General features: G+C 38.6%; 1 protein-coding gene across 3 annotated transcripts in view; it reads left to right on the top strand.

Moving 5' to 3' along the window:
* METAP1 (methionyl aminopeptidase 1) overlaps nucleotides 1-16,404 on the top strand; it is a 37,802-nt gene extending 21,398 nt beyond the window's left edge. For all 3 annotated transcript variants that reach the window (XM_014465720.1, XM_023763917.1, XM_023763918.1), the window contains 5 exons: nucleotides 2,526-2,664; nucleotides 4,936-5,067; nucleotides 8,095-8,238; nucleotides 12,779-12,844; nucleotides 14,636-16,404. In XM_014465720.1, coding sequence (XP_014321206.1) covers nucleotides 2,526-2,664; nucleotides 4,936-5,067; nucleotides 8,095-8,238; nucleotides 12,779-12,844; nucleotides 14,636-14,799 — 645 coding nt within the window. In that variant the 3' untranslated portion in view covers nucleotides 14,800-16,404. The remainder of the gene's footprint in view (nucleotides 1-2,525; nucleotides 2,665-4,935; nucleotides 5,068-8,094; nucleotides 8,239-12,778; nucleotides 12,845-14,635) is intronic.
* The last annotated feature ends 8,113 nt before the right edge of the window (nucleotides 16,405-24,517 follow it).

Genomic DNA, 24,517 nt, shown 5'->3' with positions numbered 1-24,517 from the left:
AACCTGTGATGGAGTTGGCATTTTTAGTCACGAGAATCTGTTGTAAGAAACATAGAAGTATAGTATTGTTAAGCAAGGCAAAAGTGATAGGTAGGTATTGGCAAAGTGATATTTTTTGTAATTGAGGAAATAATTTAAATTTCAAATAATAGTGTAATTGTCAATGAAGTTATTGTGTGCCACTAATTAAAAATTATTAGTCTGAAGACTGTGTGGTAGTGTGGAAAGAAAAATTATATATGCTGTGACTACCACTGTGTAAAAATATCTTAGTAAAATAGGACTTGTTATGGAAAACCAGACCATTTTCTTAGAGGTTTCTTTGTTGTTCCACATGAATGTAGTAATTAAAATGTCTCTAGAAGTACTTTACCATTTCTTAATTACCAGGTGTACCGATTAATAATGTGGAATTTTTTCAATAGATGGAGTTACACATGTTGATATATATGCGATTTGATAAGTATGCTATTTTGTTGTATTGACAACAAGCTTCAAAACTTCATATGTCAAATTTGCTGAAGGTGTTAACATCATAGATATATTTACACTTAAAAATGTTGAATTTTGTGCCAGAAAAAGAGCATTTGCGGAAATTTTAATTCATTACTTTATTTTGAAGAAAAGTGCTGCTGAAAGTTATCGTATACTTCAGGAAGCTTATGATGAACATGCTCCATCTCAAGATACTTATGAATGCCGGTTTAAATGCTTTAAAAGTGATGATTTCGATGTGAAAGACAAAGAATGTCCAGGTCAACCAAAAAAGTTTGAAGAGCAACAATTACAAGCATTATTGGATGAAGATGCATGTCAAACTCAAAAACAACTTGCAGAAAGATTAAACGTTGCTCAGCAAACAATTTCCGATTGTTTACAAGCAATGGGGAAGATTTTAAAGGAAGGAAAATGGGTGCCACATCAACTGAACGAAAGACAAATGGAAAACCGAAAAGTTATCAGTAAAATGTTGCTTCAATGGCACAAAAGAAAGTCTTTTTTGCATCGAATTGTGACTGGCGGTGAAAAGTGGATTTATTTTGAGAATCCCAAATGCACAAAATCATGGGTTGATCCAGGTCAACCATCAACATCAACTGCAAGACCAAATCGCTTCGGAAAGAAGACAATGCTCTGCGTTTGGTGGGATCAGGAAGGTGTGGTGTGTTATGAGCTTTTAAAACCAAGTGAAACCATTAATACTGATGGCTACTGACAACAAATACTCAATTTGAACCACACTTTGATTGTAAAACGACCAGAATGTGCCAGAAGACACGGCAAAGTAATTTTGCTTCATGATAATGCACCATCACACACTTCAAAACCAGTTAAAGACACGTTAAAAGATCTTGCCTGGGAAGTATTAACCCACCCACCATATTCACCAGACCTTGCTCCTTCAGATTACCGCTTGTTCTGATCAATGGCACACGCACTTTCTGAGCAGCACTTCAAAACGTACGGAGAAGTGGATAATTGGGTCTCTGAATAGTTTGCCTCAAAACAAAAAAAGTTCTATTGGGATGGTATCCACAAATTACCTGAAAGTTGGGGGAGATGTGTAGCTAGCGATGGACATTACTTTGAATAAAACACTTTTGATGTTTCTCTTGAAATTATTGTGTTTTCTTTGATTATAAATCTGCATTATTAACTGGTACACCTGGTATACTAAGTATTAATCTTTTGATTATAGGTATATAGGTTAGTTCTGTATAATAAATAGAGGCCCGGTGCACGAATTAGTGCATCAGGGGGTCCCTCGGCCTGGACTGTGGGTTCGGGCCAAAACCGGCTCTCTGAAATCCCCTGAGGGGTCCCGGATTGTGAGAGGGTGCAGGCCAGGCCAAGGGACCCCACCAGTACACAATCAGGGCCGGAGAGGGACACGGGAGATTGGTCAGCTGGGGAGGGACCGCAGGAGGGCTCCAGGGCATATCCGGCCCATCTCGCTCAGACCCTAGCAGCCAGCTAACCTACCAGTCGACTGCTCCCTGGTGGTCAGTGCACATCATAGCGACTGGTTGACCGATTGACTGTCTGCCCCCTGGTGGTCAGTGCATGTCATAGTGAGCGGTTGAATGGCCTTAGCATATCATTAGCATATTATGCTTTGATTGGTTGAATGGCCGACTGGTTGACTGGACAACTTAGCATATTAGGCTTTTATTATATAGGATTAAAAGTACATGTTAATATTACCTTAAATATTATCTTTTTACTTGAAATAACACATTTTTCACAAGTAGTTAATTCTACACTAGAATCTTCATATTTGTATATATTTAATATATAAATTTGCTTTTCCTTTGCCATTATCAGGAATTTGGACTGGTTTTGCCTATAGTCTGTCTGACAAGCACAAACCCTATTGTAACAACTACTGTTTTTCTTCTAAAATAAAATATTAAGCAAACTTTCCTTTAAGAGCATCTGTACAACAAATACACAGTTTTTAAATTTTAAAATTTAATTGGGTTACACATTGCAAATTATTTTCTCTATATTTTAATTTATTATAGGCATGCATTGCAAGAAATTGCTATCCTTCTCCATTGAATTATTATAATTTCCCAAAGTCTTGTTGTACTTCAGTGAATGAAGTTATCTGTCATGGAATTCCAGACAGACGGCCCTTGCAAGAAGGTGATATTGTTAACGGTAAGAAATATGTAAGTGTGACTTTGGTCACTACGAGTAAAGAAACAACAAGGTTTGGTGGGTGTCTGATAATGACTTGTGTTTTCTTCACTTGCTTTCCGTCTTTAACTTATCCTTTTTCATATTTAAAATTTTAAATCTTAAATCTGAAAATATTTTTCATGGTGTTAAGATACTTCTAGTATGATGCCTTTGGTACAGCATGTCTTTCTTTAATGCAGATTATCATGTGATTGGTAAGTAGGTGAAAGGTGTCAGTGAAATGTGGGAGTAATGTTCATTCAAGTGAGAGTTTTCTTTTTTCTTTTGGTTCACTAATGGTTTTGAAGAGCTTAGCTCAGACTTTCTTACAGATAAAGAGAAATCCTTAGTAATATATGAAAACCTTAAGAAAAAAGCTAGAAATCTTACAGAAGTGCCCTTCTTATAAGAAGTTAAGCTCTTGAGAAGTTGCAAGTGCAGAGGAAGAAGCTTCCAGACATTTTCCTCTGAGATAAAAAAAAAAAGTTGAAGACTCCTCTAGATGGTACTTTTAATGTTGATGAACTTGGTCTCTTTAGTAATCCAGCCTCTTTAAGGACCTACATATCAAGCGAGGAAACAGGAGCCCACATGTGGAAGGTTGCAGAGAATGCACCCACTGGGATGCTGGCTGTGAATGACAGTGGAGGCACTGTTTTTATTTGGATTGTTATTGCTTTTATTAGGTATCTGTTCATAAAGTTCCAGAGGCTGTGAGATGCCTGCCCATCCCTGTTTTTTTAAAAAAAATATATTTTATTGATTTTTTACAGAGAGGAAGGGAGAGGGATAGAGAGTTAGAAACATCGATAAGAGAGAAACATCGACCAGCTGTCTCCTGCACACTCCCTACTGGGGATGTGCCCGCAACCAAGGTACATGCCCTTTACCGGAATCGAACCTGGGACCCTTGAGTCCGCAGGCCAACGCTCTATCCACTGAGCCAAACCGGTTAGGGCCCATCCCTGTTTTTTATATGAACCCTGTCATTTATTATATGCATAACGTGTGAGGTTTTTTAGGAATATGTGTATCAAGCTAGAGCCAACACACCTGTACTGTGATATTGTGGGCTGACTGAAAATTCGTGGCTTAAAAAGACTCATTGAATGTGCTTTCTAGTATATGTTTAGTGTATTATAATGGTGTAGTAGTAATCTGTATTCTTTTATTTTTTTTTAATCCTCACCCAAGGATATTTTTCCATTGATTTTTTAGAGAGAGTGGGAGATAGAGGGAAAGACAGAGAGAAATACCGATGTGAGAGAAACACATCAATTGGTTGCCTCCTGCACAAGCCCCAACCAGGGCCCCGGGCCAGGGAGGAGACTGCAACTGAGGTACATGTCCTTGATCGGAATCGAACCCCGGACTCTTTGGTCCGCAGCCTACGTTCTATCCACTGAGCCAAACTGGCTAGAGCAATAATCTGCATTCTTAAACATGGGGACAAAGAGAAGGATGAATATTCACAAATAAGCGAAAGGCAAATGAGTTTTTGAAAAATAAGTGAAGAGTAGTGTAAGTTTTTCTATTTATTGATTCACCAAGAGGAGGAAAAACTGGTTGAATAAATTAAAGCAGTATTTTCTGTTTAATGTCAAATGTAACAAAGTCTTCCATTTAATATCATTAACTCAGATTATTGATCTTGCATGAATGTGTCCTGGATGCATTTTTCTTCTGCCATAAATGATCTATTACTACTATAAGAGTAATGAAAGTCCACTGTCTGGATTGTGCTGCGTGACCATGTCTCTGTTCTCCACAGTGAGTTCAGTTGTATTGTAGATAAGAAGTGTCTGTCGGGCAGCAACTGTACATCCATTGGGGTCTAATAGGAGAATGCAGAATTATCTTTCTCATAAGCTGCTTGATGCTGTCATGTTGGAGAAATGACTTTGATTTTGAAATAAAAACAGATGTGGTCTTAAGCCCTGGCCAGTATGGCTCAGTGGTAGAATGTTGGCCTGCATACCCAAGGGTCGAGGGTTCAATTCCGGTCAAGGGCATGTACCTGGGTTGCAGGTTCGTTCCCTGGCCCCAGTCAAGGCATGTGCAGAAGGCAACCAATCAATGCGTTTCTCTCACATTGCTGTCTCCCTCCCTCCCTCTCCCCCCCTCTCCCCCTCCTTTCCTTCCATTCTCTCTAAAAAAAAAAAAAAAAAATCAATGGAAAAAATATCCTTGGGTGAGGATTAACAAAACCAAAACCAAATGTGTTCTTTATATTTGCACATTCTTTTGCAGTGGACATCACTCTTTATCGCAATGGTTATCATGGGGACCTGAACGAGACGTTCTTTGTTGGCGATGTGGATGAGGGAGCACTGAAGCTGGTTCAGACCACATATGAGTGCTTGATGCAAGCCATCGACGCAGGTCAGCCTCAGTGCCGGGCACCGTGGGATCTGCGTGTGTTGATGGGTTTTGAATGACTTGTCACTGCACGAGGCATTCCTGTCCCTGCCAGCCTTGCCTCTCTCCTACAAGAGTGAGCTTTGGGTTCTCACAGTGACGGTTTAAGGATGATTTGGAATCGCTTGATGAGAATGGACTGAATGATTGCCTCTCATCCTTTGACTCTTCTGTGATTTTATCTTTCTATGGCTGACAAATGAGGAATGTATGGATAGTTAGTTTTGAGTATAATTTTTTCCTATGTTTTATTCTTTAATAAATATGTTCTCATAAAACACTAAAACAGGATTCTAGATTATGAGGGAAAAATGAATGGTCTTCCTTTGCACTTGTCTCTCCTCTTTTTATATCTCTCTTTTCTCCAGAGGTATTTACTTTTAATAGTTTTTTTTTCTCCTCTGTCCATTAACACACACACACACCCACACACACACTCACCCCTATGTGTATGTGGTTAGTTAGGATAAATGGAATCATAATTGTAGTATTCTGTAATTTGGTACTTTTTAACTTACAGTATCTTAGGAATCTTTCCACATTAGCTCATGCACCTGTATGTATAGTCTACTGCATTCTTTTAATGGCTATATATTGCATAATATGAAAATTTTTACAACTATTCCTTATTGGACTTTGGTGTTTTCTAGATGTCTTGCTATAGTGAATATCTGTGGGTAGAGGGGTATTTCTGTAGGACTTTTCTCAGGTTCTCTTTGTCCATGCAAACAATTCATCCAGGGTTTATTTTGTTGGTTTGTTTAAGCTATAGCTTATGAGGAAAGAGAAGGAAAGGCTTTGTTGCAAATATTAACAGTCCATTACCAAACAGGACAGTTTGAGGGCAAATAAATTTTCATTTGAAATCCATAGCATTTCAGCTTTATTGTTCAGTGTTCTATCTCTGTTTCTGCACACCCACTCCACTACCACAAAAAATAAAATAACCCTGTTCTATCATCAACAAAGTATTGAACAGGACAGAATTCTATTATCTCTAATAATAGAAATTCATTGTCTTTATTGTTTTTAGTTCATTTAACATGCATGGGAGATAATGACATTTTTACTAATTTAATGAAGTTGGAGGAATGAAAAACGAAAGCACGTGATAGTTTCATGTATCAATATGTATTCTTTTTACGTATTTGCTGTTGATTATTTTTTTTAATATATTTTTTATTGATTTCAGAGAGGAAGGGAGAGGGAGAGAGAGATAGAAACATCAATGATGAGAATCACTGATCAGCTGCTTCCTGCATGCCCCCCACTGGAGATCGAGCCCACAACCCAGTCATATGCCCTTGACCGGAATCAAACCTGCAACCCTTCAGTCCGCAGGCCGTTGCTCTATTCACTGAGCCAAGCTGGCCAGGGCCCCTGTTGATTATTAAAGGACTGTAATACTCCTAGTGGTTTTGTGTGATGAGAACTTGAGCGTTTAGTTTCTCATTTGTGGAAGCTTTAGTTTTAAATAATTGTTAGGGTTTCTGCCAGATAATGTGTTCAATGTTTATATCCTTTTTGATTCTCTGAGTTGATTGAAATAACCAGAATGCTGAAATTTATTTTACAAAGACTTGCAAAGAAACTACCAGAAACCAAAGTCATCATAACGTAGCCAGGAAAGAACAAAAGTTGCTTAATCTCAGGAAGGTGCTTTGTATGTGTCGTGTCTGTCCTATTTTCCATTAATTTGGCTGCCCACCGTAGTGCTGAGCCACTGGAGAGCTTGACTATTAGTTGAAATTAGCCTTCTTCATAGGGTTTCTCAGCCTACACATTAATGGCATTTTGTATCTGATAATTCTTTGTTTGAGGGGCCTGCCTTGTGTATTGCAGGTGGCTAGGTAGCATCTCTAGTTGGTACCCACCAGATGCCATTTGTACCACACTCCATGTTGTGGCAACTAAAAATATCTACAGATACTACTGCATGCACCCTTGGGACCAGGATTGCCTCTGCTTTGAGAATTAAGGAGGAATTTCCCCTTTCACTCTCCCTCATTATTGATAAGTAGGGATTTTCTTTATTTGCTACTGTCCAACATGGGTTAAAATTTTGCTTTTCTTCCCATTGACTGGGGTTGATAGGAAGGCTTGATGGGAATGCAAGAATATCATTATGAAAATCAGCATGGTTCCTCAAAATCATTAACCTCCCACCCCCAAAAATGTCAAGCTGGAACATCGGGTTAAGAGCAAGTAAGTGTTAATAAAAATGATTCCTGAGCTTTTTGCCCAGGAATTTGATGAGCTGGACAAGGTATGTTGTACCTGAACCTCAAGTTGAAATCAGGCACAGGAGGGGACTAGGGAGTCGGAGGACGCCCAGAACCGTGGCTGGATTCCCCAGGAGTCCGGCAGGGCCCAGTGCAAGGGGTCTCAGTGCCAGGAGAGTCTTCACAGCAATGAGAACCAGTTCTTTTGTTTTGGTTTTTATGGAAACAGAAGTAAAAGTCATAAAAATTAAATGAACTAGGAAATAGATACACGTGAGAAGTACCTTTCTATACCTTACCCCCAGAGGCAACTGTGAATAATTTGAGAACCACTTTTATGGAAGTAATTCTTTGAGAAGTTGATGAGACTGAAACTCAGGACAAGTCAAGTTACTTTGGACATTCCTTTTTCTCCCGATGCTCTTTCCTCTCTTAGCTCTTCCTCTCACTTTAATAGAATAGCACACTTGACCTTAGGGAAGGGGAGAAGTGTGTTTTCCATTCTCTTGTTTATTCAGAAAGCAAAAGGTGCCCCCTCCACTTACTCTGTGCATCCACATCAAAGGAGGAAGTACCAGTGCTACTGGTTTGAATCACCCCTTTGCCATTTACTGCTAGAATAGCTTCTCTGTGCCTCAGGTTCCTCATCTGAAAGTTTCAGCATGTAGGCCTATAAAGCATTCAGAAAGATTCTTGGCACATTGATAGTAATTGCTTAGTAAATGTTAGCTTTTATTACTGTTTCATAAGTCTTCTCTTTCCCTTTTAGTGAAACCTGGCGTTCGATACAGAGAACTGGGAAACATTATTCAGAAGCATGCCCAAGCAAATGGCTTTTCAGTTGTGCGAAGCTACTGTGGGCATGGAATCCATAAGCTTTTTCATACAGCCCCCAATGTACCCCACTATGCCAGTAAGTACCGTCCAAAGATTTGATATTTGCTAACCATTTATTCAACAAATATTTATTCAAACATTTAACAGGGCCTACTATTTTGTATTTACTAGAGTAATCTATTAGCTGTCACAAATAGACCCTAGAAATGTATATTTGCTCAAACACGATACATGTTTATATGTACATTTTGTTCATATATCAGTCCAAAGCATGTGTGTTTGGTCACTGTGGGTGTGGGGCAGTTATTCCGTGACCTAGGCTCTGTCATTGTCAACCCTTAGCTTTCAAGATCACTGTGGGAGTTTCCCTCCTAACCTGTAGATACCGGGGGAGGGGGAAGCATTGGAGGGGTATGCTTGGGAGGTTTTAATGAGCCAGCCTGGACTTGGGACAATCACTTACATTTACTTTTCATTGGCAGAACTTCAGTCACATGGCTACACTAATTGTACGGGAGGTTAGGAATGTTATCTAGCTGAATACTCTGGGAGAAAAGTAAACTAATTTTGGTGAACAGTCTCTGCTACCTGTCTATCCATCACTATTCTGATTCCTTCAGTGAAATGGCTTCAGCTTGGTTTGACTTGAGTTCTCAGTGTATGTCAGATTTTGTACTATTTGTTGGTGTTAATGAGGGGAATAGACAAAGTACCTTTCCTCCAGTTGATTGCTGTCTGATAGAATAACAAAGGAAGTGTAGGATAGTTTTCTCCCAGAAAGCTTTTTTCTTGGAGGATAAGACATACAGGAATAAGTCTTGTTATTTAGCGCTAGAAAAGAAAGCTGTTCACAGTAAGTGACCTGAGAAGGAATTTAACAATTGCTATGTAAACACTTTCATGTATCTCCTTATTGCTTTTAAGTTTCCTCATCTGTATAATTTGAGGGAATGGCTGGCACCTACCCTAGAACTGTTATTAGGGTAAAGTGAGATATTATTACATAGAAAACACTTAATGTTAACCTTTAGAATGGTGATGATGATCTCAGTGATTTTCTACTGGTATGTTGCAGCACCCTCATGTGCCACAAGAATTTTTAAACATGCAATACCTGACTATTTAGTCAGGGGCACTGACCTCTTTTCTCTTAGATTGTCAAATAGCTGCCTGGTGTGAATGCCCTGTCTTAAACCATAACTATATAGGTTATATAATAGAGTTGCATTTTATTGGTTACGTTGCACAATAAAGTTGCATCTGATTGGTTAATTCTTGGTACCAGAAATTCTTACATACAAGTATAGGTACCTGATTTTTTTTAAAAGTTACTTGGAGCAAAAAGAGTAGGTAATTACTATTAATATTTTTTATGTAAATCAATCAAAATTATACTTTTTTATTAGATTGGCAAAAAATCTGTTTTTTTGGTGTGCTGCAGAATTTTAGTAATAAGTTCATATGATTTGTGAGATGAAAAAGGTTGAAAATCATACATTATCTCATTTAATCATTACAACTCCTTGCATAATTTCTTAGCCCTATTTTAAAAAGCAGATTTTGTGCTTAGAGAAGTAATTTATTTACTCAGCTTCACACAAACTATTAAGACAATGCCAGGACTAGGATTTGTACCTGGGTTCTGTCTGGCTTTCTAGAGTCAGTCTTCCCCTGTACTTTGTGCTGCTTGGTAAAGACTGAAGCAGTGTGGTGCTGGGCCTGTGGGGGAAATAAAGAATGGCCAAGATTTGGTTTGGCGGGGAAGATGAAGACCCTTCCAGGTGGAGGGGAAGCATGAATAGGTGCTTCAAGTTGAGACTGAACAGAGATAATACAAGCTTGGCTATTACGTGTTAAGAACTATTAGTAATAGCAGTGCCAGCCTAAGGATATTTGACTTTATTTGTAGGGATTTTCAGAAACATTTTTGGGCAGAGGAGTGGCAAGTGAAGTTGCTGTTTTGGCAGTGGTATCTAGAATGTATTGGAGGTGCGAACTGGTGTTGCTAGTTAGCCCGGTGCACTGGCAGTGGTCCAGCTGTGAGGGGGTAAAATCCTAGATGGCAGGTTGTGAAGAGGAAGGGGAATGAGCCAGAAGCCACTTAGGAGGAGCTGAAGAAGTTGTTTAGAGTATAGCATTTGACATAGATCAATGAGCATTTATTAACAGACCACATAGTTCTCTTTATTTAAGTTGTGAATTATGCTTGAAATAAAAGCTAGGAGCAGAAAATTAGTAGCCGACTCCATTCCTTACTGGTAAGCCCTGTAACCAAGTGGTGTGCATTCTCTTAGAACAGAAGTAGCTATTCTGATTACAGTGGTGTGTGTGTGTGTGTGTGTGTATGTGTGTGTAAATAAAAAGTATGTGTGCAGGGAGGGAATGAAAATGTGCCCTTACAGAAGTGACAAACTCAGGTTTAGGTATAGATGATACAAAGAGAGACTGTTGGAAGGCGATAGAATTTGTGGGAGAAGGAGATATGTGTCCGTGATGTTTGGGGTCAGCAAAATACGGTGCCATTGGTATACAAGAGATGCCACTTGAAGTCTTTTAAAACCACCTAGTTAGAAATAAAAAAATTCTGACGAAGGAAGCGAGGGCGAGCTAGATCTACTTCATGTCATACATTTGATATGTTTACGAAACGTCACGTGTAAATCTGGTTTATATAAATCAGCATCTGTTGTGCTCACTTTAGGGACGTGTTAGAGGAAACTGCTGAGAGAGTCCTTGTGGAGCGGAGACCTTTTGGAATGTAAATGATCTCTGCTTTGGTTTGTAACTCCATATTCCTGACCTACTGAGCTGGAACCAGGGAATTGTGTTAACTTCCCTCCACCCCTTCTGTATGAGAGAAGTCCTTATTAGATGAGAGTTTGCTTCATTATTTAAGTTGTTAATGGTTGGGAAGTGATGATGATAATACCTACATTTAGAATGTATATTGCAATAATTCTGTGAGGTACACATTTTTTAAAAAGTACTTAGCACAGTGTCTGCAATAGTGTAGTCACTCAGATAGTGTATTGGTTGAGATACATTGAGAAACTGAAACCATGAGTTGAGATGTGGGAGTTGTAACCTTTCTAGAATAATGAATCGATGGCAGAATTAGGAGTGGAGCTCAGATTCTCTGTATCAGTGCTGTTCAATAGAATAGATGGGGCACATATGTAATTTAAAAATTTCTAATGGTCCTATTCAAAGAGTAAAAAGAAATAGGTGAAATTAATTTTAATTGTATATTTTTTTTAGTCTATTACATTCAAAATAGTAGCATTTCAATGAATGGAAAAGTTATTGAGATACATTGCATGCTTTTTTTGCCTTTAAAATCGGCATATTTTTACACTTACAGCCCATCTCATTCTGACCAACCACTTTTCCAGGGCTCAGTGGCTACACGCAGCCAGTGCTGCTGTGTCCGACAGCAGCTCTAGATTTCTTCATCCTTTTTTCTATGACACCACACTGACACTCTTGATGTTTTCTTTTTGATATCCTCAAGGGAATAGGCCCAATTCTTTATATGTAGTAATTGCATGTCATTTGGAGAAAGTTATTTAGATTAGAAATAAAAAGTAAAAATTGTGTTTACTCCTCAGATTTTGATAATACCTAAGGTAGTGGAAACCAGCATGATAGCTATTCACAAGGAAAGATGTGGGTGAGGTTAGACCACACCTAGAAAGTGTGATACTCAGTAAATTCAGCCTCAGTGGACATGTGTCAGTCATTACCAAAGTCAGCACCATGAAGACAACCACCAGACCAAAAAACCCTGAAAGCCATGTTTTGGCCCCCTGCTGGTCTGGCAGAGTAAATGCAGGTATTCATTTGTTGGGGCTGTTATTAGTTGGTTTTTAATTTGAAATTTAAACTGGTTCTCTGTTTTTGTCTGAGAGTATCTAAAAAGGCCTATCCCTATTTTTAACTTTTGGCATCCTGGAGAGGGATGGCAGGTCTGGACAGTTTGACTAATAGTTGTGTTTCTCATGATGGTCCTGAAAAATACTCTGATGTTAGTGAATTTGGATCAAAAGCTAAAACAGTATTTGGAGGGAGAAATGGAACTTCTGATTTCAAATAAAAAGGAATAGTCTCGTCAGCATTAAAAAAAAATAGGGTAGTGTGCAGAGGCTTTTTCCCCCTTTGAAGATAAGAACAAGAAGACAACTGAAAAATCATGCAGTGTTTCTATGGGCTGTGCCCTGACTCCCACCCCATATCCACACACGCCTCCACACTGTTACACCTGGGTGAGTAAGGAATTTTGCTTGGTTCCATGATTGCATTTCTAATCCTGTTGTCACATAAATGGTGGCACTTCTCCTTTTGTAAAAGTGATAACTGCATCTAAAATTCAGCCTTTGGTTATCTGTGTACTTTCCTAGAGAAAACATAAGCAGTGTGAAGTCACGGAGGAGAGTATCTGCTCCAGAGTAGGTGGTTATCATTTGTTAATGACTTACTGTAAGAAAGGAGAATCGGGAGAGGAGAAGGTAATTGAGGATGACTGATGGAAATACAGTTGTCTCCTCTTTCCAGTGAGCTTTTCAGCAACACTGTTGGTTTTTTGCTATGTTTTTAGTTTTTTTCTTCTTTAATTTCAGAAAATAAAGCAGTTGGAGTGATGAAGGCGGGCCACGTATTTACCATTGAGCCAATGATTTGTGAAGGTGAGCAAAAAGGATGCTGTACATTCCTTAATTGAATTTTTGTTTACTCTTGGTTACTGATGTACAAATTAGTAGTCTGCTCTACTCACTTTTTGCTTCATTTCTGCTCCCTGTCCCATCTCAACTTGGTTTAGTATCATGTAGAGAACTAAACATTGTAAGGGTTGCCCGGCCAGAGTGACTCAGTTGGTTGAGCATTGTTCTGTGCACCGAAAGGTTGCTGGTTCCACTCCCAGTTTGGATACAAACAGAAGAAAACTGATCTCTCTCTCTCCCCCTCTCTCCCCCCTCCCCCCTCCTCTTTCCTGTATCAGCATGTCCTTGGGTGAGGATTAAAAAGATAAATGTTTAAACATTGTAAGGGTTGGCAAGGAAGCAGTACTTTCTCTTGCTCTCAGTAGATGCTGAAGTACTTGAATTCTGGTCCCTTTTAATAAAGATCCTGTCACAGGATGCATTGTAATTTTTAATTGTTTATTGATTGATTTAAGGGAGGCGAGAGAGACAGACAGATAGACATCGGTTTGTTGTTCCATTTACTTTTTCATTCACTAGTTGCTTCTTGTATGTGCTCTGACAGGGGATCGAACCCACAACCTTGGTGTATCGAGACAACGCTCTAAACAACGGAATCACCTAGCCAGGGCCTACATTATCATATTTAGAAGCCTCCATCAAGCCTGTGTAGAAATTCTTGCTTGACATGGGGAAGGGGTGGGAAGGTGGAGAGGAAGAGAAAAGAAGTAGAGCCACTCACTTTGAGACAGACACAGTTAAATGATTTAATTCTCCACAATTTATGAGGTAGGTGCTGTCCCCATTATACAGAAGAGCAAATTGATCCTCGAAGAGATTATGTAACTTGCATAAAGTCATTTAGCTAGTTGCATGGCAAATTCTGTCGGACTCCAATGTCCTGACCTGTTCTGCCTCAAGGTCTGCACTCATGATGGCAGGTGGTGTCACACAACTATTGTGGAGAAAGCACAGCACAGACATACTTAGTGCTGGCAGTTGTTTGTCCTCACTGCTGTTATTCCTGTGGTAGGCACGTGGCAGTGATGATAGACTCAGTTGGTAACTCGGGTCTGCTTCGTGAAGCCTTCGCCTTTCCTTTCTGCCAGTTCTTTGTTGGGATTAGGGATGCAGAGTGAGGCAGTAGTAGTAGGCATGTGTCCTGGTCCTCCCCGTCTATTTTATAACTTAATCTTGGGAGAGACATCCTGTCACTCCTACCAGATTCTCTTCCTTAGACCTGGTCTCTAAACCCAGCCTGCACTCAGGTGGCGGAGGGGAGCACTGGAGATCCTTTGAGAGGCTGCAGACTTTTTCTGTAAAACGGGAAATACAATTTATATTTTGCCACTTCTCCAGGGCTGCTGTAAGAATGAAGAGAGATGATCTTTATTAACACTGGCTATAGTTTAGTCAGATGCCAGAGTTATACCAGGAAAGAGCTAAATTCATGCATTCATTTTTTTTCCCTATAGCTTTATGGTAAGTGGTATTAATATATTTTCTAAAATGAAACCCGAGTGCTTTTATTTTGGAAATACTTTCTTGATTTGATATTTGGGAAGTATAAAACATGTCAAGTGTAACACTTATGTAAATTTAAATATCAACGGCTTTAGCTAAAACTTAGTTGAAGTGTAAATAACAATCTTAATAGAGAATTTTCTAATTGGTTTTCTGTGCTATCTACAGATATAGGATACACAGATACACTTACCTGGAACTTATTTAGAAAACTGGGTGATGGAAGTAAGAAATTGTTTCTGGTTGTTCTAGGTGGATGGCAGGATGAAACCTGGCCCGACGGATGGACCGCGGTGACGAGAGATGGGAAGCGGTCTGCTCAGTTTGAGCACACCCTGCTGGTCACGGACACTGGCTGTGAAATCCTAACCCGGCGACTGGATAGCGAGCGGCCTCACTTCATGTCCCAGTTTTAATTTCCCCGAGATGGCACATCTCAGTAACACTTCCTGGCTGTACTAGGCTTTTTATTGAGAGTACAGAATGGAAGAGAAAATTTTTTATTATTTGTTTTGTTTTGACTGTAGATAAGAAAGGATTACAGCATCTGACATGTGTCCTCAAGAACTTGTCTTGGGTCTGGAAAAGCCAAGAAGAATAAAGGAAACACTTTCAACTCCTTTCAGTGTTCCCCTCTCTCCCTCCTCCCACCCCAATCTCTGCACCCCTGTTTTCTCATTTGCCCTTTGAGCACTTTTACCTAAACCTGCTTCTAGTTGCTTTTATCACTGCCACAACTGGGCACCGAGAGCCAGCTGCTTTCCAGATAGATGAATGTAGAACATGAGAACCCTTGAAACTTTAGCAACATGTGTTGCTTCAGATTTTTTTTATTATATAGGAAATATATATGTATACATTTTAAATTCCTTCTATGTAATTACTGAACACTATGTGCCCTGGGTTCGTGTTGGTTCTGCGCTGACGGGGTTATATGCTGTCATAAATGGACCCATAGTGTGCAGTAGTTTAATTCCCAGTTGGGAATTGCCCCTTCCCCCCACCCCCACCCACCCAATGCTAATTATTTACCTTTGTAGTTGTGTGTAAGGAAACACTCGGTCAGACTGTCAGTGAATGGATGTGGCAAAATTCACTTTGGGAAAAGGTTAGGTTTTTAAAAAAATCTAGTTTATGGCAAAAATAGCCATGCTCCACGTGGTAGTGGCTGTTGCAGAGCATGAGGGTTTTGTAATACATTGCTATTTCAGACCTCTCTTTGGTCAAAATGGGAGGGAAAGAGTTCCCTTTCTTCCACTCTTTTTTATTTCTAGAGCACACCTTGGAGATATTCAGAGGAGGGTGGAGGTTGCACTATGGAAGTGGATGGGGAAAGCCAGTTCTGAAAGCTCTCCAGCAGGGAGCAGAGTCAGTCAGGTGAGAGGTTACCTAACATTTAGTAAACCTGGTGGTGAGGACAAAGGACCCCTTGCAGGACTGGCCTGTTTCCTTGCAGTAGGAATGCAGCTGTAAACATACTTCACCTTTACATCTCTGGGAATCTCATTAGAAATGACCTCAGCTGCCCAATATCTGTGTTCTTTTCAGTAGGTCAGTCCAAGTGGGATTGTACCCAGTGAAGGCATAGCAGATCAAAGGCATTGTCCTTAGAGTGTACTTGATTACTGGGTTTCAGGTGACTTTCTTGTAAGATAATTCGATACCACTGACATGTTAATACTTTAGGAGAATATCTTTCCCAGAGTGCCTCAGACGTTGTTGCTTTAAAAGAATTACGATAATGTTTTCATTTTATTATTTTAATGATTTAGTCAGGTGACTGAATCTGGTGTAGACTTTCGGGGGTATGTGTGCGAAGTTTTTTATCAAACTGTAATATTTGTGAATGGAATGCCTTGCAATATGAATGTTAATATAATGTGTAAAGGGAGATTAAAAAGTTTGAGTGATTATCCCGCCATGTAGTCATTAACTTTGCTGCATTTTGTTTGGGATTTCAGAGGGAAATGGGGTGGCTGATTTCATAATCTAAAATAAACTCACGACTAGTTGAATAAAAATACTTCTTCAAGTTTAATGGCCATATAAAAATTCCAGTACTGTGTTTAGTTCAGCAGAGTCTACCCAGCAACATTTGAGATGCAAATGTGTTTTTGAGAGCTTTTAAGACAGAGAATGCTACATAGTTAGTGGAGCATTGTATGTACTGGTAGTGGGTTAAGTGTGTGCTGATTCAATGTCTAGCATTACAAAATAAGCTCCAGGAAAAAATCTTGGTGGGATGGTTCTTTTGTTAAAAGGTAAGACACCATACTGGTGGTGATGCTTTTCTCGGTTCGGGAGATTTTAAAATAATACGGGCTCTGTTCTGATTGTATATATCTAATTATAGATGTTTATTAGTTTTAGATAAGAAAACATCTAGTTACATCATTCTGCCAACTTCTCAAAAAAAATGAGCCAATGTGTTAACTTTTTTTTGTAATAACGTTTTGCTTTGTTAATCCTTACCCAAGGATAGAAACATCGATGAGAGAGAAACATCGACCAGCTGCCTCCTGCACACCTCCTACTGGGGATGTGCTCGCAACCCAGGTACATGCCCTTGACCGGAATCGAACCTGGGACCTTTCAGTCCGCAGGCCGACGCTCTATCCACTGAGCCAAACCGGTTTCGGCCATTCTGCCAACTTCTCAAAAAAAATGAGCCAATGTGTTAACTTTTTTTTGTAATAACGTTTTGCTTTGTTAATCCTCACCCAAGGATATTTTTCCATTGATTTTTAGGGAGAGTGGAAGAGAGAGGGAAAAACAGAGAGAAACATTGATGTGAGAGAAACACATTGATTGGTTATCTCCTGCACAAGCCCTGACCAGGGCCCTGGGCCGGGGAGGAGCCTGCAACTGAGGTACATGCTCTTGACCAGAATTGAACCTGGGATCCTATGGCCTACAGGACAATACTCTATCCACTGAGCCAAACCTGCTAGGGCTGTAATAACTTTTAAATAATCTTTTTTTCCCCTCTACCAGTCCTCCATGCCCCTTTGGAATTATAATATAGAAGAAGGAAAACATATTAGCCTTTTAATTTCATTTTATGTCTTTTGCTGATAAAATGGATTAAGGTTCATTAGAACTCATTTACCAACACCTTTATACCACTTGCCATCCACATAGCTTAAGTAAATAGGAAGAAGAGGTTTAGAAATTTGTCTGCCATCTTAGCTTGATTCCTCAATTTGTTCTATAATCACTTCTGGTATTTCATTGGATTTCCTTAAAATTAAGAGCAGGATGCTCCACTTTGCTAAAGCCCCCCAAAGCACCCCCATGGTATCAATAATCTATTTCTCTCTTTTTTCCCGTAGTTTCTTACTTCCAATTTTTTATTTTGAAAATTTAAAAAAACTTGAAAGTATATTTATAAAAACCATGAAATAATCACATTTCTTTTTCTTGTACTCAACAATTGTTATTTTGTCATAATTTGTCTATATAAGCACACTTTTCATTTGAAAGAAGTGGCATTGTAATTCAGCCATTACTAATACAGCATATATCTTAAAGCATAAGGACATTTTCTACATGACCATAGTACAGTTATCTTACCCAAGGAATTTAACATTGATACAGAATTGTCTACTGCAGTGATTTTCAACCTTTTTAATTTCATAGCACACAAACTAATTAAAATTTGGCACACCAAAAAAATTTTTTTGCTGATCTGACAAAAAAGATATTATTTTGATTTATTCACACTGTGTTAGCTGTTATTTTTTTATTTGACAACCTAAGGGAAAAGAAGTCAGTGCCCCTGACTAAATAGGTAATGCATGTTTTAAAAATTTCTTGTGGCACACCAGTGTGTCATGGCACACCGGTTGGAAATCGCTGGGCTAATGTATCATACATATTCAAGCTTGAGTCTCAATTTCTCCCAAAATGTTCTTCAAAGTTTTTGTGTTTGTTTGTTTGTTTTGTTTTGTTTTTTAAATCCAGGATCCAGACCCATGGCATTCAGTTGTCATGTATCTGTGGTCTTCTTTACTCTAGAGCAATTCTCCCCCCCCCCCCCCTTTTTTTTTTTTTAAATTGACACTTGAAAAAGCAGGCCAGTTAGCTTGTAGAATTCTGTATTTCTCTGTTTCTCATGAATAGGTTCAAGATAAACATTTTGGCAGAAATCACCATAATGGCATATGGTATGTCCCTTTCACTGCGTCACATCTCATCAGGAGGCACATAATATTGTCATATTTAATGCCAATACAAGTTTGTCACTTGGATTCTGTCAGATATTTTTATTTTAAAAATTTAAAACATTTTTTTTTTTAAAGCAAATAATTTGGGAGGAGATACTTGGAGACCATTTGGAGATCTTGTTCACTCAATGGTTTTAGTGTTCACTGCAGAGTCCATTATTTTATTGAATTGATTGCTGCAAATTGGGACTTTCTAAACCTAGTATTTCATCTGCATTATTAGCTAGCACCCTTTTACAAAGATGCGTTTTTCCTCCCTCTTACCACTTTTTTTTTCTTCTTCTTCTTTTTTTTTTTAGTATCTTTGGGTTCATAGATTCTTTTTAAACATTCTACTTAAATTACTGGAATTCCAAATTGGGTCAGCAGGAACACCTTTAAGCTTATTCATGGGTTATTTTGACTTGTGCCTAAAAGGCATAATATCGTGCCTTTTGCTATAGCAAGATATTCTAGGTTTATCATACACGTTGCCTGCCCCAGACTGGTATCTGGCTATTTCTTCAAGGAAAAGCCCACTTTCTTTACTTGGGAAATCAAGATCTGGGTGCTACTGGGGTGTCATTGTTTCTAGGCTTTTTCAGGGAATGGAGCCAGAAAATGCATTGCTTATATATCATGAATTTCTTCACATACTTTATTTCACATCTAACATCTGTCTCATCTTTCCCTGTTCCCTATCGGTATCTTCTCTGATGGTGAGAACTTTGGTTTTGAACATCAGTATTTACTATTTAGTTGATTCTACAAGATGTAAAATTATTTCAGAATGACTACGTGAAGATCACTACCAACAATAAAGTTATTTAGTGCAAAGTTTGTGATTCTTTTTATTCTTGGAACATGTCATTAAGGGCATGCAGAGTATTGGTTTAAAAATTATTTGAATTAATTTTGATCCTACTGTCTGCTAAATTTCATAAACTGAGCTACCGTTTAACAATGAATGCAGTGAATACAGTAGGAGTAGTGAGGATAATTTAGTGGTCTGGGAGTTAGAAATATTGGAACCGTTTGAGATAGTATGATAAGATTCTGTCTGCATTTGATGGTGTTTGACTTCTCCCAGGCTCCCTAGCCTACGAGAGGTGCAAATTATACCACTTGTGGCTGTGTGGCTCATTTTCCAATATAGTAGGGGGAAAAATCATCTGGACAGTAATGTTTTAGGAACAAATTGTTTCACAGCGTAGGCTGCATTATGCTAATATCCTAAAAGGTAATGTGTTTAGCATCATTTTAAAAATGAACATCTAAGGAAAGGTCAGCTTAGTAGCACATGCTCCACACATGGCAATCCTCTGGCCTCAGTGTCTGAACTCTGAGGTGCAAGCAGTCTTTGGTGGCAGCCTCCCCCCTTACCTCTTCTTTTTGGTGTGAAGGATGACAATAAAAAACAGTGGTTTGCATTTGGTTATTTTGCAAAAGAGCAAGACTAAGATGGCATTGACTACCTGTCATCTGCTGCCTTTCATGTTGGAGACTGGGTGAGCAACAACTGTCTAGATGGCAATTCTGTGATTATATTAAATGTATATTTTACTAAAATGTGCCAAAAAGTCATTATGTGGAGCATTCAGGAAGGGCTTCCTGGAAAGACTTTCACATCAATGTGTTTTTTTTTTAATGTATTTTTTATTGTTGATAGTATTAATATGTTTGTTATAGTTCAAAGTATTTTATATTTTCCTATGGACATCCGGTTTTTACGATTGAAAAGCTTTTAATGGAGTAATAGCTCCCATCTCCTGGGTGATTAGCCCTTTTACTATTATTACCCCCACCTTCTCATCCCACTCCCAACAACAAACACATGCCAATACTTCTCAAAATGTGTAGGCACATTTGCCCTATGATGTCATGAGAAGGGCACAAGACCAACAGTCAGGACACCAGGGCTGTGATTTCCCGGATTCTTTCACTGGTTGCATGGCTGGGAGGACAAGTGCCACACTTGATCTTTGTGTAGGATGACACCACTACTTAGCAACTGTTTTATTCTATATACTAGGGGCCTGCTGCATGAAATTTGTGCAAGAGTAGGCCTTCCTTCCCCTGGCTGCTGGCACCGGTTTCCTCCTGGCACCTGGGACCCGGGCTTCCCTCTGGCACCTGGGACCCCAGCCTCCCTCACTTTGTCCAGAAGGATGTCCGGTCTAATTAGCATATTACGCTTTTATTATTATAGTGTGACTATAAAGCAAATCTGCTGTAGTTTAGTAGCTGCATCAGAGTTAAACAGAAGATTCAGGCTAGAATTTTTAGAACTTGATCAGTAAATCTGAGCCCTAGTTGACTTTGAGGAAACAAAGTAGCCAATGATAAAAACGTTTAGTATGAAAATGTAGATTCGAAAAGAGATCAACATATTTTAATCCAAATTTCCACTGTTTTACCTTAACATAGCTTGATTATTTTTGGTGTTTTCGTCCCTGTCTAAACGAGGTAGCTCTATGGTGAATTAATACTCCTTCCGTGGAAGGAGCATGTACATGTTTACCTCATCTCAAGGGATTCTGTCAGTGTCCTGTTTGATAAGTCAGTGCTTGACAGCCCACCCCATCTGCTTTGTTCCTGTGAAGAAAATGAAACTGGTGTAGTGGAGGACTTGGAATATCCCTGTTCACTTTATGGTTGTTTCTCTAAAGATATGATTTCCTTGATATAGTTATGCATTTATTATCTAAATAGCTTTGAATATACTTAATAAAATGTTTTCCAAATGTGTTTGCAGTGTACTTTTTCCTAAAAGTATTTGCTGACAGAGAATCTCTGATCTTGCGTGTTGATTGAAACAAAATTGTCTGAGTCCAAAGTTGGTCTTTTTCCTGGGTCAGCAAAATGTTTCCAGGCCCAAAGTTACTTTCGCACTTTGATCATCAGCCTGCTTGTAGGTTGGTAGCCAAGCAGAAAATGTTCTGAAGCGTTCTGTGCATGCAAAATACGTCTCCCCCCGCCCTCCCCAAATCAAAACATTTTGAGAATTACGTATCATTTGCATCCAAAATGGATAAATAGGAGTAGTATTATGTGTATGCTTTGGAGACATTTTTGTTTGGTGTGAGTTTTACACACATTAACCTGCTCCCGTGACAGAATTTTGGACATAATGCAGTTTTTTCCTCACCTCCATTCAAAAAAAACAACCACCCATCATTCTACACATTCTATTGTATATGTTGTTAGTTCTCTGTGCATGTAATAAATAACTTGTTCCAGCCTGGCTGGCGTGGCCCAATGGTTGAGGGTCGACCAATGAACTAGGAGGTCACTGTTCGATTCTTGGTCAGGGCACATGCCCGGGTTCTGGGCTCAATCCCCAGTGGAGGGCGTGCAGGAGGCAGCTGTTCAATGATTCTCATCATTGATGTTTCTATATCTTCTCCCTTTCTGAAATCAATAAAAATATATTAAAAAAAAAGAACTTGTTCCAAGTTAGACATGCCTGTATATGGATAATTTTCAGCGAACATCATTAAATGAGTTAAGTAGAAAGCAGGAGAGACCAACATGCTGAAAATGGAAATGAAGATTTAAAATGTTAGGTATGTGAAAAATTTTCAATAAAAAATAAAAATGAAGCTGCTTAAGGTTCTTAATATTGTAATATTTTAGATCCTTAAAAATACATTTTACTAGTTTTCATGAAATATACAGTGGAAGTTATAGCCATATATGTTAAAATTATATACCTTTTGTCCAAGATACGTTCAAAAAATTTCCAACATTTCTAAGGTGGCAGAATCCTAATTTTGGACAACCAGGATAGATTTGCTGATATGCATATAGTGAATGGTTTTTAGTCCTGTGCTGAATCTATATTTTCCTCCAAAAACTTTGGTTCAGCAATATACATGACATTCTAAATGCCACCCAAGAGGATGTATTAAAAGAATTTTAATAAGGAATACTTTATACCTATAGTCCCATGATCCAAGAATCCTTAGAGTAGAAAACGGGAAATAAAAGCTTTTTAAAAGAATGATCCAAGAATCCTTATAGTAGAAAACGGGAAATAAAAGCTTTTTAAAAGAATTAATAGCTCTCCATTAGTACCCTACATGCCCATTTTGTTATTGCAGCTGCCCAAGGCAGTAACATGCTTTGTTCCTGGAAGGTTGGGCTAAACCCAACCCGATTAAACACAGTTTCTACTGCAGGGGTAGAAGCTAGTTTTAATTTCCCCTTCATGTTCACCCAGGATAATAAATAGTTTAGAGTCACCTGGGCCCCTATGGTCTCTCCAGCCCTCTAGCTAAATGAGAGGTAGGTTACACTGCCTAGCCCTTCAAATGCACAAAGATTTAAAAGGAGAACCCAGACCATACTTCTACTTTTCCACTAAATTTGCTTGATCAGAAACACAACCTTTTGGGAGCAATTAAGCCACATCTATCAAAAGTATTAAAAAAGAAAGCACATGGTTTTCAATCTAATCATAGGATATATCTATGCATGGCATATCTGATGTGCCGATACTGAAACAGTCTAAATTACTCTTATCATGTAGCACAGGATAGCGTTAATAGTATTTCCTTTGTGTAATTTTAAAGGAAGTGTATAAATACTATTATATACATAGATACTTCTGGGAATATACAGAGACTTAACAGTGGTCACCTGACTTAGGGGAGGGGAGGAGCATGTAGCTTTTCTTTCTCTACTATTTGAGTTTTCTACCTCATGGATATATTGCTTTCATGCGTTTATTTTTATGACATTGGATTATCTGAATGGTAAGACTATCCATCGTTTTTTGCTTCTTTATACGGCTCAGGATTTAAAAAACTCTAAGTGTTGCCCTGACCGGTTTGGCTCAGTGGATAGAGTGTCAGCCTGTGGACTGAAGGGTCCCAGGTTCGATTCTGGTCAAGGGCATGTACCTTGGTTGTGGGCACGTCCCCGGTGGGGGGTGTGCAGGAGGCAGCTGATGGATGTTTCTCTCTCATCGATGTTTATAACTCTGCTCCTCTCCCTTCCTTTCCGTGGAAAATCAATGGAATATATTATAAAAAATAAAAACAAATACAATAAAAAACTCTAAGTGTTCCTTAACAGCACCAGGAAGACTGATAATTTGAGTTTCACATACAACAGAAATTAAGCACAAAATAACAGATTAAGCATACAATGAATGAAAAGTGAAAGTTGCAGAATGAGACTATCAGGTCTAAAAATAAAAATAACATCAAATACAATAAAATATAAAACTGACAAAAGATTGGATTGGCATCTAAAATAGAGACCTCAGAAAAATAAAAAAAGACCCTGTAAAAGTTACTCAGAAAAAGAGTTAATCCAATAGAAAATGGGGAAAGGATATGAAAAATACTTCACAGAAAAGGAAATACAAATGGCCAATGAAGGACTTAAGTTACAGAAATGCAAACTAAAGTCATAATGAAATACCACTTCACACCCATGTGATTTGCAAAAATGTCCAACAACTTTGAAGAGCAATTTGTCAATTTCTAGTAAACATGTGCTTATCCTAAGTAACACATTGAGCACAATGCACAAGAATGTTCCCACACAATGTTGTTAGCAATACAGGAACAGCTTTGGAAACAACTTCATGCCATCAACTGGAGAACGGATAAATTATGGTATACATATAATTAAATATTGTTGCATGGTATTACAATTAATGAATGAGAGCTTCACATACAACAGAGATTAAGCACAAAATAACAGATTAAGCATACAATGAATGATAAGTGAAAGCTGCAGAATGAGACAGTATCAGGTTTAAAACACGCACAACAATACTAGAGGGTTTATGGATACGTCCAGGTTACCTCTGAGGTATAAGCTCAGTGTTAGACCAAGGCAATAAAATCAATTTTTTTGGTTTCCAAGTTGCATATAAGAGTTATGTTTACATTATACTGTAATCTATTAAGTGCAA

The sequence above is a fragment of the Myotis lucifugus genome, unplaced genomic scaffold (genome assembly GCF_000147115.1).
Source record: "Myotis lucifugus unplaced genomic scaffold, Myoluc2.0 scaffold_308, whole genome shotgun sequence".
NCBI lineage: Eukaryota > Metazoa > Chordata > Mammalia > Chiroptera > Vespertilionidae > Myotis > Myotis lucifugus.
This window is presented reverse-complemented; position numbering and strand designations above follow the sequence as displayed.